Consider the following 19,885-nt stretch of genomic DNA (forward strand, 5'->3'; position numbering starts at 1 on the left):
TAGGTGGTTGTAGAGGGTGAGTGTTGGCCTCTTTTCCAAGGTAACTAGTGATAGGAGAAGGGGTAATGGCCTTAAGTTGTGCCAGGGAAATTCAAGTTGGATATCAGGAAAAATTTCTTCTCAGGAAGAGCAGTAATGCATTGGAACAGGTTGCCCAGGGAAGTGGTGTCATCATCCCTGAGAGTTTTCAGGACAAAGGTAGATTTGGCACCGAGGAACATAGCTTAATGTGCATGGTGGTAATGGATTGGACTAGATGATTTCAGTGGTCTTTTCCAGCCTTAATGACTATTATATGATTCTAATGACCTAGGAATAAAAAATAGGTGGAGTTACTTCCTTCATGTTGTATCTACTTGTGGCAGTACATTATACTGTCTGTTATAGGATCACAATTTGTATACTATCATTCTGTATAGTTTTTTCCTAGATTTTTGGGAGCAAATGTTAGTGTTGTAAACAATTGTAAAACAATGAGTGTAAAATGAATTTGATGCTGGGAGGTGGCTCTAATCTAATTCTGTTAGAGATGGATGTTGCTCCGCTCAATGCCAAGGTGTGCTTTGCTGCCTTACAGATCAGTTAATGGCTAGAGTGAGTGCTAATAGCTACTCTTAATTGTTTTTTTGGATTGGTCAGTTATTTTGCTTCTCCTTCTATTGGTGGTAACAAAAATTATGTGATCTTTATACTGTTGTCCTCTATATGGTGAAAGATGCATGTAGTCATTCTTTCTGTTTCTCAGGAGTTTTTTCCACTGTTTCTGTATTTCCTGGGAGAAGAAAATTAATGCAAGAGCACCAGCCCTTGTATTTTTTCCCCTGTGCTTCAATTTAAAGCAGTGGTGATTTTCTCTGCCACATCACTCCCTCAGGTGCTGCCATTCTTGAACTGGAGGCTTAGCCTTCTCCCTGAAGAATTTCATTGTCAAGGATAAGAGAGAGGGTTCTCCCATGAAGAATTTTAATCACCCTGTCTGTAGCCCTTTTGAAGGAGGCACAATAGTTCCTATAGTAACTACTACAGTGCAGAAGAAAGGCCAGTGCTCCCTCCCCCAGCCACAGATGGAGAACTCTCCTTCCTTAGATGACTAGAAATTCTTGCACAGCAAAGCCTCATACTTAACAGCAAAATAAAATAAAATAAAATAAAATAAAATAAATATCTGGAATAAACTCTTAAAATGTACAAATAAGTACTTCTGATCAACAAACAATGCAATTTGAGTTGTCAAATAGAGAATATAAAGATCTTGAATATGCTTATTTTTAAGGTGTGTTGAACTTTCAGTCTCGGAGTTTTTAATTCTAAGAAGTTCAGAAAAGAGACAGATGTTTAGGATCTGAGAAATCTCATCTTCTCCACCCCATCCCCAAAAGAACAGATCTTTTGGGAAGAAGCAGACCTATAAAATAGATTAAAATTATTAGCGAAGGAACATGTGCATAAAATAGATGAAAACTTGCAATGAAAGCTATTTCTCTACTTACTTTTTTTCCATTCATTCAGTATCTTTTCTGGGGAAAGGGCACACTATTGTTGGGAAATGCATATTCAAATCTTTTGATTACAGTACAATGAAAAAGTGATAGAGTGCTTTGTACATTTTTGGCATATTAATTTGATCAGTTTTATGTTATAGAAAACAAAATAAGCTACAATAAAAGCTGTTGTGTTTTTTTTAATTTAAAAATATTAACTTCAGTTCGAAAAACAAATTTTGCTAAAAAAAATTTTAACTCCCAGAGTTTTTGATGAAACAACATAGATAAAGTACTTGAAATAAATAACATACCTTTAATTGTGTTAGGTAACATTTTCTTGAATTAACCATACTTAGTTATTCAATGGAAAGGTTTGTCTTACTTTCTTAGCTGAGGTTTCTTGAGTAATGAATACGTGCTGTATGCCAGTGACCAGAAGATGGACATTTAGAATAACAGATATTCACGTACACAAAAAATAGATTTGAAATTCCTTTGTTAGCTTTGTAAGTTGATTATCATATTCTGAATTATGCATCTTACACGTAGTCCTTTGTGACAGATTTGTTCTGGTACTTTATTGCTGTGATACTTAGTTGGTAATGGCATAGCATTAATGATTCCCTTAGCTTTACTAAACCAAGATAAAATACTTTTCCACATATGTTACAAATCCATCTGAAATTTATTTCTTCTTCCCATCTGTGAGGGTGGCTGTTACAAGGTACCTAAATTTTGGATCCCATGATGGCTCCCTGTGAGGTAGACTGGTGACATCATTTACTTTCTTTTGAATACATTTTCCAACTCAGAGGGCAGAGTTTCTGCTTACATCATGATGATTGCCTGTCACTGATCTCAGTTTTTATCAGGATCTAAGTATGTACCATCTACAACCTTATGCCTTGAACATATGTGTCAGGCATGAGAACTGATTCTTAATAGAAATTTCTTTCAAAGCTTAAAATATGTCATAAATAGGATAGCAAAGAACAATCAATGGAAAAGATATCCATAACAGTGTGTTAAGTAAAAGAATTAAAAGCAATGAACTGCTTCTGTGGATTTCAACGTACATAAATAATAGCCTTTCCTCATGAGACTAATGTTGGTTGCATATTCTCCTTCCTTCACAGTGCATCTTCTGTTGTTCAGTGTCGCCCTCTGTCATTGTGCCTTTCCCTTCTAAAACACTGTTTTTAAGTATTTCCAAGTTATTTGTTATGTCTTGCTCAAAAGTCCCAAGGTTTAAGATGGCATCTTACCTCTTCTTGTATAACTACCCTGATTATCATGCTCACATGCACTGTTCTTTCATAAGCAATTTGTTGTTTCTTGAAACAGCAAAAGATAAATCTTCATGTAGAATTTACTTTACAAGGTAAACGTATTCAAAAGTGTACTGAAATTCTCTACTTTAGAAAAACAATTGAATTCTGTAAAAGAAACACGCAATTATATCCACACTCATACTATACATTGCTTTGCACCTACAGTTATGTAAATTGGTTCAGACAACTCTGTTTCATTATGCAGTCATATGTGAAATTATCATGTATTTTTTTGATACCTATAGGGAGAAATATTAGACAGTCCTATGTGAAGATATGGAGTTTGCCTGACATGCTTACATATTTTGTGAATAGATCATAATATACCTTTTTAATGGGATATTTATGAACTTTCAGCTTTACTAAGGTCTGACATACTGGCAGTGATTTGGTTCAGTGCAGTTCCTGGTGGATGAAAAACCGAACATGAGCCAACAGCATGCTCTTGCAGCTCAGAATGTAAGTGGTATCCTGGGCTCCATCAGAACAGGGATGGCCAGCAGGGACAAGGCGATATTTGTTCCTCTCTACTCTACCCTCCTGAAGTCCCATCTGGAGTACTGTCCAGGTGTGGGGCTTCCAGTACTGGAAAGACAGAGAGGTGTTGGAGAGGTCCGGAAGAGGGCAACGAAGATAATCAGCTGGAGCACCTCCCCTCCAAACACAGGCTAGGGGAGCCGGGCTTGTTCAACCTGGAGAAAGAAGGCTGCAGGGTGACTTCATTGCAGCCTTCCAGTACCTAAAGGGAGCCTATAAACAGGTGGGGAGTCGATTCTTTACAAGGGTAGATACTGGCAGGACAAAGGAAAATGGTTTTAAATTGAAGGAGGGAAGATTTAGGTTGGATATCAGAGGGAAGATCTTTACCAAGAGAGTGATGAGGTGCTGGAATAGGCTGCCCTAAGAGGTTGTGGATGCCCTGTCCCTGGAGGTGTTCAAGTCATGGTCAGCCTGGTCAAGTATGAGATATGGAGGTTGGTGGGCCTGCTGCGGCAGGGGGTACGGGCTTGATTATCCTTGAGGTCCTTTTCAACCCAAGCAATTCTGTGATTCTGTGATTCACTAGGAGGAGGTCATAGTGGACACCAGTCAGTTCATTCTGTGTACTAGTGGCTTAGAACTGAGATTAAGAGGAAATCCTCTCGCATTGGGATACATAGAAATCTTTGTTAGGCAATCCATGTTCTTCTTTTTTCTTATTTATAGCTTGTTAAAGAATAATCCTTTGCCAGCAATAGGCATGTTAGTTGTGTCAATTTCGATAGTAAAAGTTTTGTTCCAACGCTATGGAAAGGAAAAGATTTCAACGAATGTTCCTCTGCTCCAGCACAACAAATTGCATTTTGACAACCTTATTTCTATTTTCATGTAATTATTAGTAGTCAATACTTGATGGCAATATTGCTTCAGCCAACTATTTGTTCAACCCCAACAATTGTACATTCAAGCCATTATCACTTAAATATGATGGAATATAGACGGCAGAAAGTATGTCCACCTGAAAAAGCCTATTTTGTTTGTATTACCAAAATAAGAGAAACTTGGAAGGATTGCCAGTCCAGTTCCCTCTGGTTGACATCCCTTCCTCATTTCATATCAACTGCACCAGCCAGCTTGATGTTATCAGCAAGCTCTCTGAGAGTACTGCCTGTGTCATTGATAAAGATGTTGAACAACACTGGTCCCAAAATAGACATCACTTAGGACTGGCTTCTACTTGGACACAGATCCATTGACTGAAGCCCTCTGGCTCTGACCATTCAACCAACTCTTTATCCACTGAACAGCCTAGCCTTCAAATCTGTATTTCTTCAATTTAGAGATAAGAATATGGTGCGAAAACATGTCAAAGGCCTTGCACAAGTCCAGGTAGACATCATTGCTTCTCCTTTGTCCACTAGTGTCATCACTCCATCATAGAAGGCCATAGATGTTCTGATATAAACTCCGAATCCATTGCTTTCCAACTTTTCTGTGAGCAGCTAAACTGTGGCTGCTGATGGTTCCATTCAAAGGGTGAGAGATTTAGAGATGACTGGCTGTGGCTTATACAATGGAAGCCAGTTTAGTGTTTATTTTGAAATTTTATAGGAAAGTAAAATTCTGGCCTGTTTTTTTAATCCAACCATTTCAGTCCATGTCTTCCTTTTATCTACTGCTGTGTCAACGATCTATTCAGTACAAATAAGAGGCCTTGTGCTGTGATTGGTCTGTGAGATTGACCTATTTTTGAAACCCATCAACGCAACATGCACTTGTATACTCAAAGTGGTATTTTTTCTGATACAGATATATATCAAGAAATCTTTGAAGCTTAAATAAGTAAAAAAAAAAAAAAATAGGCAATGAAGTCAAACAATGAAAGAAAATACGTTTTTTTTTTATTTATTCTAGATTTATCTCAGTATTCTTGTCTCAGTCCTCAAAATATGAAGGATGATAGTTAGGAAATGAATGCAATACATGAAGTGCATATTTAACATCTATTTGGTTTCCAAAAAAAGAATTGCAGTATGGCTACCAGAAGCATAATGGTTTTCTGCTTAATGTATTTATGCTGGCTGTAAAATTAGGAACTGTCATTATAACCCCACAAAGCCTGAGCAAGTGCAAGACACGTAAATCAAGAGGTTCTACTGCTATAAAAATGTCAATGATCTGAATGGCTTGAAAGTATTGAAAGATATTTGTGTACATGTATACCAGCTACTAGGATACAGACATCAATAGAGGATTTAACTGACAAATGTTAAAGCTGAGATCCAGCCCTCTTGTGCTTACTATTTAACTCACTGACCTTGAAGTGGTTTTATTTGAGCTGTAGAACTCAGAGCATCCCAAGTACAAGGAACAGACAACTTACTTGCAAATATAATTCAAAGTTAAGATACTGTTTTAATGTGTTATACAGTCTTCATGCTTTTTATTCAAGTTATTATACTCTCATGCAAAAAAATGCAATTAACATAGAACTGGAAGCAATATTCTGTATGTAATGGATACACTTTAAAAGGCAGTGGATTGTAAAGGAGTGATATAGTGCAGGAAACAGAAAATGAAATGGGAGACAAATTGCAAGTGGAGATGTGTTCAGAAAATGTGTGGAAACCATAACACAGTCTAGATGGAAGAATGAAAAGACCTAAAGGATTTGAGCACAGTTAGCTGTTCTTTCAGAGGTTGTTTTTGCTTATTGTAATGCTCCTATGGAGACTACTGTGAAGCAATGCCTGACAGTCCAGAACTGAGAATTTCTTTTTTGTTATCAGCTGATTATAAATGAAATTACATTAAATAAAAAGCTTGCAGAGCCAGTTCATAACAATGGGGACACTGATAATCTTTACAATGCCATATATTTTGTTTAGTCCCGTAACTAAACCTAAAGTTTCTGTTAGAAATAAGAGTTACAACTCCTGTGCATGCAAGCCTTTGATAATATGTCTGGAGGCTTATTAAGGAGGTAAGAAGGCTCATCTTTAAGTCTGTGTCTGCAAAAATAATTTTTTAAAAGCCTTAGTTGCTAGAAAATTTGATGTGCTCTATTTTTCATGAAACAGGCATTACAGTAAAAAGCAGGCGCCATTACAACTATGGAAAAGATGAGACAGTGTGAAAACAAGCAAAATTATTTAGGATCAGAAGATACATATGGAAAAATATAGGAGTGAATAAGTGAATACTTAAAACTAGAAAAAGAAGAATATTATGCTGATGTGTCTGGTCAGCGACTATACTGACTAAAGCTGAAAAATCGCTGCAACATATAAGTGTATTACCAACTTCAGTTGCGCTGCAAAGCAGAAGTTTTGAAGAAAGCTTATTTTCATATGTTGCTACCATCAGTATCCTTGAATATGTCCTGAGAAAAGGATTTTAAAAAAATACTGGGTCTACAGCAGTCACCATTTGTAATTATGAGCTATTGCCTGAATCTGTTAGCGATGAAGCCACCTGTTTGCTCAGTATAAATAGCTTAGAATTTCCTGCAAGGAAATTACACGAAGCATCAATAAGGAAAGATATTACATTCTTAGGTCAATATGACTACCATTACTTGGCATATATCTTACTGATAACATTTGGCAGACAGTATCATAGAGAGCTAAAAAAAATGTTACTTTTTGTTTTCAGGAATTTTGTTTTCAGGAATGTTAGCTTAGGTCTTCAGTAACAGCATTTATCCATTCTGCTTGTTTTAGTGAATCCCTTGGCATTTTCTTTTTCTTAGCGTGTGTTGTAAAGAGGTTGCAGAGGCTTAGACCATCAGTGTTTTTGGATGTAAATGTTTTACACGCTTCAAAACGTGACCTCTTCTGTTTGTTATGGATATGCCTGACTTTGTCACAAAGACAGAAAAAGAAGGGAAACTTCCTGCAGCCCTTTGTCCTCTTCTCTGCTCAAGTGACAAATATAGATTGGAACTAAGAAGAAACCTCAGTTTGCAGTAGTAGATGCTTATTCTTGCCTCTACTCAGAATTGATTTCTGGCTTTATGCTACTGGCATGAAGAGTTTCACAAAAGATTAGTTTTATGATTTCCCAGCTTGTGTAGTTATGTGTGCCTTTAAAACACAACCATCTATCACTCTATCTTTTAGAGTAGAAACTAGTTTCAAGTATCTTTTCTAGCAGTTAACATGGATATCTGGAACACTACAGTACTTGTTGTAAATAATACCATACCTGTACTTTGGAGAATGCTTGACAACTCGGATGTGATGATAAGACAGCTGTTACCAAGTGTTGACTTTTTAACATGGTGTTTACTTCATTTCAGATAAATCTCTCTCGTATCTTCTTAACTCCTAAGTAATATTTAATTCTCGTTACATTTACAGTTAGCATTTTTTTCAGTAGTATTTTTCAGTAATTTCTGTGTGCTGTCATAGCATATGTACAAGAAACCTTCCACAGGGGCTATTTGAGTAAACTATTCATTTTCAGAGTTCTTGTACATTTGAATAGGTGTTTATTTCATGTTTTTTTTTTCTTTCCTTCTTTGTTTTCAAAAAGAATCCTTTTATCCTCAAAATCTGAGTCACTGAAAATTATGTACTAGTTATACTTACTGTGTGCAAGATAAATTTTAAATTAACACTGGTATTTAAAATGCAGAACATATTTCAATAATGTGAAATATTGTGATCAGGGATTACAAATGAATTTGCAGACCTTGCAACATAACTGTTTTTTATTCAGTTATAGGTGCCCAACGCAGGAGAAGTCCCAGTGCCCTTGCCATTGAAGTATTTGAATCTCATTTGGGAAGTCATATTTTACAGGTAAAAAAAAAAAAAAAAACAACAAAAAAAAGGCTTTTCCATGACAAAGTCAAAATAGCTAGTCAATCCTATTTCTGCCCATAATTTGAAAACTGTTGGTGTCAATATTTATAAAAAGTCATATTTCTTTCTTTTTAGAAAAGCCCATGCTTGGGACAGTTTTAAGGAGAGGGAGGGCATGTATTGTGTAGATAAATGTTATGTTATTTTCAACTGTGCAGTACATGTCTGCTTGCAGAATGACTTTATGTTTTTGTGTGTGTGCATAAAACAGTATTTTTTGTTGTTTATTTCATTTTCCTTGTGTGTCATGTACAAATTTAGGGTGTTTTTCCCCCACTTTGTTTTATGAGCACTGCTTTCCTCTTTGATATCACATTTGTCATGATTATATATCACAAATCTGCAGCAATCTGTAAAGAGAAAAAATGAACAGCAGCATGCCTCTTTGGTTTCCTTAGCTATGAGATAAAAACTAATGAGATATTTGTCAAAGAATTTAGTCACACTGTTCAAGTAACTATATTCCAGGAGGATTACTCTGAAAAAAAAAAAAAAAAAAAAAAAACCACCAGTAACCTGATGGAGATGTTCTTGTGCATGTTTTGTTTTGTCAGGATTAGTACAACCCTTCTTACTTTGCAATAATCAAAAGTGGAGCAGAAGCAGTTAAGAATGTGAAGTGTTCTGTCAGCAAGGCAAAAACACAGCACCATAGAAATTAAAAAAACACCCTTTAGATGTAGCCTTTTCTAACTACAGCATTGAATAACTGCACTTATTTAGGAATGTACACAGCTTCTCTATGCAAATATATTGCTTGGTGTATTATCTTTTGAGAGGTAAATTAGGATATTATCATGAGAAATATTCCACTTAATTTGAAATGATTGAGAGCTATCTCTCTCTGTGTTACTTCAGCTGTGGCATTCAAAAGCACTGCAGAATATGTCAGAATTTTTACATCTTTTTAAAGTAACTAAATGCTGAATGGCAACAAAGATAATTTTAGGAAAACATGAAATTAACCACTAGAATGAATTTATCTTTGGAGCAAAAATCATGAATGAAGTTATTTACTTACTTGTACATTCTTGGCAGAGACATAGTTCAAGTTTTTGATTCTGTAACAAATATTTGTATTATAGATATGGTACCAAAGGTATGCACCAGTATCTGCAGCACTGTTTGAATATTAGACAGAAGTGCTGTTATGTTGTCTTGTAAATGTAGAAAAAAAAAGAATAAATAAATGTGGGTTTCATGATATTCCAATTTGTGTCATTTGTGTTTTGAGTATGTGGACATGCACTATATATTCTAGGTGTATGCTTATTACAATATAAATTATAACAAGTATCTAGATAAACTCTCATTGGGACTGATTTATTTATACTTGTTAGTTACTAGGTTTGACACTGTATGAATAATTCAGTTATAAGAAAAAAACTAAGTTGTCCACCTTGAAACCTACTGGACATTTCAATTTTTCACTGATTGTGTATTTAAGAATATTTAGTGTTTTTATTACTTGTTTAAACTTGTTTAAAAAATATTCCACTATTGTTTTTATTTTTTTCTACTTATACCTAATAAATTAGGGCGTTTTTTGGATATAACTTTATCATAGTGCTTGTAAGTAATCTATGTTGCACTTTTATCTGTAACAAATAGACTGAGAATTTTCAATATTTCAAGAATTCAAAATTGCCATCAACATCTTACTGAATATCTGTTGAGGTGTTGCCTTTGCAGAGAGGGTGGTGCCTTTTATCAAATTACTCCCATTAATCTCCCAATTGATAATAGAAACTTACACTCTGACATTTAAAAGATAATAGACTGTTGGTGATGGATACAGGACAAAATGAATTAATAATATCACAAGTTTATCATGGTGTGTCAAAATCTTCTCTTATGTAGTAGAGTAGTCAGCACTTTGAAGGAAAATTTAGGTCTTGTGTTCAAATGCAGCAATTTAAAAGGATCTGAACTTTGAATAACTGCCTTGAGGCATTACAGGTAGAAAAATAATCTCAGGAAGATAGAAGATAAAATAACAACAACTAGATGGTCTCTGCAATGGAGTGCTATTCTAACAAGTTCTTGTTTAATTTGCTGCTTATAGAAACGATTCGCAGAGCAGCATTATGATATGTATTGTTTGCAAGTGAAGTAAACAGCCTTGTAGAATAATTATACCTTGTGACTACCTCTGTTTTTTTTGGAGTCTGCTATCTGAGGCAGTTGAACCTATAGTTTGTTTAATCCCTTTTGCTATTAATATTTTGAAGACTGGGTTAAGTGTAAGCTGAGAAATTAAGGAGCCTCTCTAATCCTCCTAATATTTTGATACTTCAAAATTTATTGACAAACATGAGAAGCATGCTTATAAAGGTGGATGTAATTTATTTATGATGATTTTAAAATAGAAATGGTGGTGCATCTTGTAATATTTTACATCTGACTTCTACAAGCAAGAAGTCTCAGCTGTGTCAGAAAATTCCTAGCCATAGCCAATTACAATTATATGTCATACTGAACAGATTCCTGTGGTAGGTTTACAGACAAGGAAACTATCCACCGTGTGTTTACAGAAAAAAAACAACAACCCAAAACATGAATACCTACATGTTGTCATACAAGTATCTTCAAAGTCAGGGCAGAATACTTTTTAAGCATTTCCAAGCAAAATCACCTGAATAGAAAAAAGAGAAATGTTTGTGATAGGGGGGGAAAAAGGGGGAAGGTAATGGCAATATGTTAATTATTTTTTGGTAAAATTTTTGGTTTGTCAGATTGCATGCTTTGGTTAGCCTGTGTTTATCTTCTTCAGAATAGTGGTGTTATAGTGAAAATAGACTTTGATACATTTTCGGTTTTACATTTTTACGTATGTGTCAGCATTTATTAAATAAATGTAGTAAAAAAGTATTACTTCCTCCCCCTGCTATTCAAAAATGTGGTTGAAACTGGTTGTAAAAATGAAAATTATTGGTTTATATAAGGCCCCTGAATTTTTTCTGTAACTTCATTGCTACTGAAAAGGTGTGGAAAAGGGTCAATAACCCCATATTCTTCACATAATCAGGAATGATCAGGAAATGTAGAACTAAATATAGAGAAAAGGGAAAGTTAGTGAATATATTTGCATATGCAAATTAGCTTAATTGATACTGCTTGCCTCTACAGGGATTTTTCATTACAAACTGGAGTGCTACATTGTTCAGCTCATATTGAGTAATTTAGTAACTAATGAGACCAGTTTGCACTAATTTGCATATGATAAATGAGCTTAATTGCAGTAAATAACTTGGAGGCATAATTACTTAATTTTCCTGTGTTGCATGGCTTTTAAGTTCACGTATGAACAACTCAAGATAATTTTGCATATTTAAATTAGTTGCTTTTAAAATTCTTGAACAAAAAAAGAACGCACCTTACAGTTTGAACTGTAAAACAATTAGAAGTAAAATGTGCTGTATTTTCAAATAAAATTCAATATTTATAAAAGATATTTCTTCGTTATAAATACTTCATCTTAAGGAATAAATATTTGCAATTAAACACAATGGAATAGCTTTTAAAGTCAGAAAAGGATAGAAGGAGGGTATTAGTAATATTAATTGAAGTATGTATCTGAACTGCAGTGAGTGGTACATTATGTATTCCTGCATACAGGAGTGATAACTTTTGTAATTGCATTCTTTGCTTCAACACCTATTCTACTGTTAAAAAACTGTAACACTTCCATATAGGGTTATATTACCATAGACAATAACTTAGACATTAGTTGTCTTAATTGCATGTACCATGTTCTCTCTTCCCATCTACTTACTTTTGTCTGAAGAAATCTTTAAAGCAACAAGATGCTGAAGTGCTGGAGTGCAGAAAACTTTTTTTTTTTTTTCAGATGTTGAGTGGTGAGCACTATCATTAGTAACCATTGTGATAGAGATTCCTACCAGAAGTTTATGCATGGTTGTTTTGCAAGCGGATGGCATAGAGTTACAAGCCACAAGAAAGAAACCACATACTTTAGGGATCCAGGAGTGTAGCGCTGCTCATAATTCAGAAAGGATACCTGTACTGGATGTGCAGTTGTACTAAGATACCTGAGCCAAGTCATCTGTAGAATGTTCAAGTGCTATTAGGTCCTATTCACATTGCAGCAGCCTCATTATCAGCATAGACTTGATCACGTAAGGCAAATCTAGAATGGGAGCACTATCTGAACTCCCTGAAAGCCACGTATGGTGCAAATGGCATGGTTTGGCTTTATTCCATACAATGGTCCCAGGTTCTCCATGAATGTGAAGGGCAGTCCCGTGTTAGAGAAACCACAGGCTAATAAATCAATTGATGTATTATATTAGCTTTTCTGTACATAAGATAAACAAGAAAACTAACCACACATGGCCTGTGAATGTAAGAACCCTGATACATTGCCAATCTTGTGAGCAAATGAAAAATGTCTTTCATCCTAACAACTTTTGTTTTGTTTTAAGATATACTATTTTTATTAATAATTGAGAGTAGATTTTGATTAGATGTAAGGAAGAAATTCTTTATAATGAGGGTGATGAAGCACTGGATGTTTCCACTTTCTTGTGATTATGCACTTAAGGCAGTTTATGTATTGGTGTTTCCAAATACAAGAGGTAGAGAAGCAAATACACAATTTGAAAGAAACTTCCATATCAGAATTTATTCTCTATTGTTCATGTGGGTCTTGTACTTAGTTATTTCTGTTATTAGTTTTGCAGCTGTGACTCTCTTTGAAGGACAATGTTATTCTATCAAGCTTGACATAGACAAAATGTAGAGAGAATTCACTATGCATCTTCACTACAATATTTAGTCATGTTTGGAAGATGTTTCGATTTACCTATAACTACTACATTGAACATAACAAGACAGTGCCACTATTCATTTTCTCCTAGAGACAGCTTACCAGAGTGCATGTGAGTAAAGATTTTCATGCATTGTAAATATGAATGTTCAGCATGCAGCATCTGTGAAATCCCTGTGAGGTTTTTCTTAAGGCAAAGCACAAAATGAACAGGGGAAGTTATTTACAGTTTTGCAGTAATGAGCAATTATGGATGCAGTACAAGAATTGTGTATCAATAGAAGTGTGACTAGCAGGTTGAGGGAGCTGATTCTGCCACTCTGCTGTGCTCTCGTGAGACTCCACCTGGAGTATTGTGTCCTGTTCTGAAGCCCCCAACACAAGAGGACATAGATTTGTTTGTGCAGGTCCAGAGGAGGGCTGCGAAGATTATCAGAGGGCTGGAGCACCTCCTCTGTGAGGACAGACTAAGAGAGCTGGGGCTCTTCAGCTGGAGAAGAGAAGACTGAGAAGACCTTATAGCGGCCTTCCAGTACCTAAAGGGGGCCTACTGGAAAGCTGGGGAGGGACTTTTTAGAAGGGCATGTAATGACAGGTCAAGGGGAAATGGTTTTAAACTGAAGAGGGTTGATTCAGACTAGAAATTAGGGAGAAAGTCTTTACTGTGAGGTGGTGAGACCCTGGAATCGGTTGCCCAGTGAGGTTGTGGATGCCTCCTCCCTGGAAGCATTCAAGCCAGGCTGGATGGGGCTTTGAGCAACCTGGTCTAGAGGGAGGTATCCCTGCCTATAGTGGGATGGAAGGAGGGAAGTTTAACGGGATTATCTTAAAGGTCCCTTCCAACCCAAACCATTCTGTGGCTCAAAGATAGTTAATAGTGTCATGGAGAAAGAGAAGATATTTTCTGTATTGAAAGTAAGTATTAATACTTACACACTGCAAATTTACTGTTACAAATTAAAATTGGCCAAACTATATGAATTATCAAAGTAGAACAAGAAAATACCACACAAATTTTTGAGTCTTGTAAAACTTCGGAATGTTTTATATAGGTATAAACAGTACAAGCTGACATTGTTTAGATGTAGCTCTTTTTCTGGCTGGGCCATAACTGAGTGTAGATCCAATTTCTATCAATGCTTAAACTATTATTTCCTCACCTTGACAAGAGGATGAAAAAAAGTGGAAAATAGACAAGAATGGGTTGGAGTGCTAGAGAATATTGGGAGATGATTTACCTTCTCATTACAGAATGAGGTTCTATATCTCTATATCTCTGTATAACAGTGGTCAGCACAGAAATATTGACACAAGACTAAGGCAAGGAAGCAGCAGATAGCAGTGCTGGTGGAGGGTTTTTCCAGGCTGAAAAAGGTTGTAGCAGAAAAGACTTCTACTGGCTTGGAGATTTCTGTACAGAGCTGCTAGTGGTGACGTTTTTGTAGGAGCTTTGCGAGAATGAAGGAGACTGTTCTATTTCTTGCAGTTTATATTGGCTTACAGAGACAGACTACTAGTTGGCCTGTGTTAGCACATATCAAAGACAGGCAAGAAAGGGAAATGTGAAACAAAAAAAAAAACCACAAAACTTCGGATATGCTGAGGAACATAGATCTGTATGATGTGGGGGAAAAAAAAATTGATTGAAATGAAGTACAGGTTAAATTATGCATTAGTAGCCAAAATAAAGTGGAAGTTAGAAGATTAGTTAAAATAGTTCTAGATCAAACCTCAGCAAAGTGATCCTGAGCCTTCTCTTGGCTTAAAGAGCTGTACGTAATGTAGTGAGACAGAATGAGTATGTAACTGGTCAGAATTAAAGGTTTGGAGATCACATAATCCTTCCAAAAGGGAACAATTTCTATGGTACCCAAGTAGTGTACTTTGTGTACTTAAATTTTCAGTCTGAACTTCACCTTTGTCATACAGTTTGTCTCATATGTTTTTCTTTCTTGAGATAGCACTCTGACCATTTAGATACAAAAATCAAAAGGGGAACAATTTCTCACAGCAAATTGCTATCCAGAAATTAAATACAATTAAAGGAGAAAAGTAAAAAATCTACATCTCTATCTAAAACCAAAAGTTTTTGGTATGCAACCGTCTTTTATCTAGAAAAATCTTTTATTTAAGAAAACTGGCAATCATATAGGGTTCAAATTATTCATTCAGAAACATTGAGATCACAGTAATAAATTGGATGCTGAAATGCCTTATAAATTGAACAAAAATGACATCTTTGTGGTATAAGAAATGACTGCATATACACAGAATCACAGAATCACAGAATCACCCGGGTTGGAAGGGACCTCAAGGATCATGTAGTTCCAACCCCCCTGCCTAGCAGGGCCACCAAACACACACATTTAGATCAGGTTGCCCAGGACCCCATCCAACCTGGCCTTGAACACGTCCAAGGACGGGGCATCCACAACCTCCCTGGGCAGCCCATTCCAGGGCCTAACCACTCTCCTTGTAAAGAACTTCCCCCTAACATCCAAACTAAATCTTCCCTCCTTCAACTTCAACTTGGATCCATTTCCCCTAGTCCTGCTATTGTCAGCCCTTTTGAAGAGTTTACTCCCCTCCTGGGTGTAGGTTCCCTTCAGGTATTGATAGGCTGCAATGAGGTCACCCCGCAGCCTTCTCTTCTCCAGGCTGAACAAGCCCAACTCCCTCAGCCTGTCCTCATAGGGGAGGTGCTCCAGCCCCCTGATCATCTTAGTTGCCCTCCTCTGGACCCTTTCCAAAATCTCTATGTCTTTCTTGTACTGAGGGCTCCACACCTGGACGCAGTACTCCAGATGGGGCCTCACAAGAGCCGAGTAGAGAGGGACAATCACCTCCCTGTCCCTGCTGACCACCCCTCTCCTGATGGAGCCCAGGATCCCATTTGCCTTTCAAGCTGCCAGAGCGCACTGCTGGCTCATGTTCAGTCTCTCGTCCATCAGGACCCCCAGGTCCTTCTCTGCCGAGCTGCTCTCAAGGACCACTCCTCCCAGCCTGTACAGGTGCCTGGGGTTCTTCCGGCCCAAATGCAAAACCTTGCACTTTGCCGTGTTGAACCTCATTAGGTTCACCCGAGCCCAGCTTTCCAGCCTGTCGAGGTCCCTCTGAATGGCATCCCTTCCTTCCACCGTATCAACCGCACCACTCAGCTTGGTGTCGTCAGCAAACTTGCTGAGGGTGCACTCAATTCCCTCATCGATGTCGTTAATAAAGATGTTTAAGAGCACCGGTCCCAAGACAGACCCTTGGGGGACACCACTTGTTACCGGCCTCCACCTGGACATAGAGCCATTGACCACCACCCTCTGTCTGCGGCCTTTCAACCGATTGCTTATCCATCGGGTCGTCCACCTATTAAATCCACAACACAGATAGAAGTACAACCTTCTAAAAATATAATTTCTCACTGGACAGATGAAAGAATGTAATCTGGAGTATAGTTAAGATGAAAATAATTTAAAAATAGATTGCAGCAAGAGAATGTGTTACATTTAGAAAACAACTGAGAGAAACCCAATCTACTTGGAAATAGCAATTTGGCATGACGTGAAATGTCCAGTTATTAACTGGTTGAACACCTCAACCAAACGCAGTTCAGAAACAGGTCAGCAGTGTAAATGCTGATATGTTGTGAAAAGAGCCATAGGGCTTGAGTAAGAAATGATTAGTATGTCAACTTGGCAGTGTGCCTTTTCAAGAGATTTCAGGCGTCTCCAGCAGCCGTTTCTGTTTCTGGTTTAAGGACATACAATATTTCATCTTTCTGCAGCGAAGTACGTAATCTACATAGGAATCTGCTCAAGTTTGATCACCGGACACCTTATGCAGCTTGTAGATTAATGATCTTCTCAAAAGATCATCCTCTTGTAATAAAAGTGTAAACTTATTTAGAAAAGATGTTTATTTTGAACTTTAGAAATTTAATTGTGCATTTTTTTCAAGTTTAAATGATTCTGAGTAATAGTAGGTATTTAAGCCAAAAAGGAAGAAGGAGAATGCTTTAATAGAAATGTTAATGCTGTATACTTCTTTTCACTGTTGGATGCTACCTTTGCACTTTAAACATGTGTAAATATCTAAACATGTGAATGCTATGATATGGTTCTAGTTCTACACCAGTTTTAGTTATAAAGAAGGTTAGCCTGACACATTTCATGTTTCTAGAAAGAGCTAGGAACAAAGGCTAGGTTTGAATCCGAAAAGGTTAAATGTTGCACAGGCAGCATTGTTAAAAGGGATGTCTCTGTCCATTAGCTGGAGTGTATAGCAAGAAGATTTCCCAGATTCAGGAAACCTGAAATGTGCTGAATTGCATACTCCAGTTTGTCCCAGTTACAGTAAAAGTCTCAGAATGGATCCATAAGGGCAGTGTTTTCAGTCTGGAGTTATGTCAAAACATACAGCATCCTACAAGTGACTGCCCAAGGAGTTAGGTGTTAAAAGGAGACTGGGGGAGGTATGGGAAATATCGATTTGTTTTGTAACTGAAGCTTGAAGCAGTTCACTTAAACCTGCATTTTATATAGCAACTACATATAAGAGTGTGCAGTTTCATTTAATAAAGAAATATTTGATCTGAGCAGAACAAAGCATACCATCGTGTGCCATTTAATTCCTGAGAAAGTATTTGAAGAAAATGACATATCTCAGCACTGTTTGTTGACGATTTTGTTGTCACCTGCTGAGCGTTGTCATTTCCATAGCCAGTGGGCTGTACTGAATCAGACAGAGGGAAGAGGTCATTAACAGAAATTGAGGACTATCTGCAGCCTGTTGATGTCGACAGAGGAATTTTTCTTCACATGCATCAGCAAAACTCTATTTAGTGGAGTTCGGTTGTGATTTGGGTTTTAGCCATGTTTTGAACTGAAGTAGGGTGGTTTGAAAAGTATAGACAGTATAAACTAATTTGTGGATTCACCAGAAAGAATTATACCTTCTATGGTGATTGGAAGGACATAGACAAGGACAGCAGGGTCCTGGTTTCGGAATGCCTTAATTCTTTTCTTCTTCTTCTTTTTTTTTTTTTTTTTTTTTTTTTTTTTTTTTTTTTTTTCCCCAAATCACAGCATTCATTGAGAAAGAAAAAGGGTGTTGATTGAGTATAAATAAATAAAATTGGGGAAAACAAAAATTTAGATCAGTGCTGTGCAAGTTAACAGTGATATTTTTCTTCACTGTCTTGAAAAATATTTTCAAAGATTGCCCATTTCAAATCTAATGGAAATAAAAATTACTGGACAGGCTTCGATCATCCTTTGTGCTGCTCTGCAATAGAGGTGAAGGGCAGTATGTAGACTGTTTTTTCACAGGATTTGACAAAGGATAATATTGGGATTTGTGTACATAGAATCCTTAAAGGGATGGTGGAGATTCATGTGCATGCTGTTGTTTCAGGCTGTTTTTAACATGGAGTCATTTCATTATATCAGCTGTATGCTGATTGTGTTTTCACACCGTTATTTGAAATTATGAGGGCTAAATAAATACAAGTATAAATACTGAAATGGAAGTTCAGTGGTCAGTGTTACACATTACTATAGAATCTGTAGCCCCAGAGGCAGTGGATTTCACTTGGAAAGTGCAAGCATCTTTACCCAGACTTTAAAACACACAAAAGAATACAAAAATATTTAAAATAAATGAATCAGGTTTGTAGAGATTACACTCTGTGTTTGAGTATATTAACTTAAATGTTGTTTAAAAGCAGCTGTTTCTATTAGTTGTTGCCAAAATGTCACTGTATTAGAATTTCTGCCTGTACAGAAAATAAAAAGAGGAGTGTGAAAACAAATGGTAAAGTTTCCAGAAGTAAGGTAATTGTGTATAATTACATTGTATCACATTTTCTTTAGGGGACATTTTATAAGGTCACATGAGATCCAAATCAATACTGAATTGTGTTTATTAATTATGCACAGCACTTAGCCAATGGATTGTTTTTGTCTTCCACAATTTCTCCATTATATGGAGAACACTATTAGGTGTACCCTTTGACATTAATGTAAGACTATACTACTTCGATAATGTCTGATTGAATTCAGGTTTGATTGAATGGATTGTAAATTCTTGCCTGCATATTCTAGATAGTGATTTATAGTGTATATCATTGGCTTGCTTTGTGCTTATTATTTGTTCTTCTGTTCTTCCCTTTAATTATACCTTCTGCTGAATATAAAGATTTTAATCTTCATGACTCCATTCATAGTTTTTGCTAGCAGAGATCTAGTGAGCTGTTTGCCCTTAATGCACACTTTAAGGAGAAGAAAATATCTGTGGTGGTCTATATTCAGAAGTCATCCTTACATTTCCAGAGTGGCCTAAGGTAGAGAACAGGAATTGCTTCTCTCAGGCAAACAAAAACTAAACAAAAAAAAACTAAACTAAACAAAACAAAAACACTAAAAACTGTTGCAGTTTAGAATTTTGAGGTTTATTTAAATGAAGTATACTGTTCTGGAAATAACATGTAAGTCCTCTGTTAAATCTCAAACAACAAAAAAGGTTGTAAACAAATAGTGTTGTTGATAAGATGTCCTGCTAAGCTTGACATCTTTATTTTTTCTTTTTGAATTTTTCTTTTTTTGTGTGTGTGCTTACCTTTACATGTCTGATACAGTGCTAATCAAGTCTTTTCCATCTTTCACAAATTATGTAGTCAAGTAAAATCAAAGATAGAATATGGTACTCCTTTTGATGAATAGGGCTAGATATCATATTAAACTTAATAGTTATTAAAGTGTATTCTAGAAGGTAAAAAAAAAATCAGATTTTCAAGAGTACAATGTTTTGATTTTCTATAATACAAAATAAACCTGAAATACTTGTCTGTTTATTGTAAACCGAAGCTTTTTGGCCTAAAGCTGAGTCATGCTTCCATGTTCTTCTATGTCCAATTTCTTGCAGTAGTCATTTTTATGTTTT

At 36.3% G+C, this 19,885-nt stretch overlaps 1 protein-coding gene across 1 annotated transcript in view; it reads left to right on the forward strand.

Annotated features, from left to right (window-relative positions):
- Positions 1 to 19,885, forward strand: part of NPAS3 (neuronal PAS domain protein 3) — a 579,942-nt gene that overhangs the window by 267,959 nt on the left and 292,098 nt on the right. Inside the window, exon 8 of the mRNA XM_042813282.1 lies at positions 8,018 to 8,100. Coding sequence (XP_042669216.1) covers positions 8,018 to 8,100 — 83 coding nt within the window. The remainder of the gene's footprint in view (positions 1 to 8,017; positions 8,101 to 19,885) is intronic.

This window comes from Centrocercus urophasianus, unplaced genomic scaffold, assembly GCF_019232065.1.
Source record: "Centrocercus urophasianus isolate 14NV4802_14NV808 unplaced genomic scaffold, USGS_Curo_1.0 seq_14, whole genome shotgun sequence".
Lineage (NCBI taxonomy): Eukaryota > Metazoa > Chordata > Aves > Galliformes > Phasianidae > Centrocercus > Centrocercus urophasianus.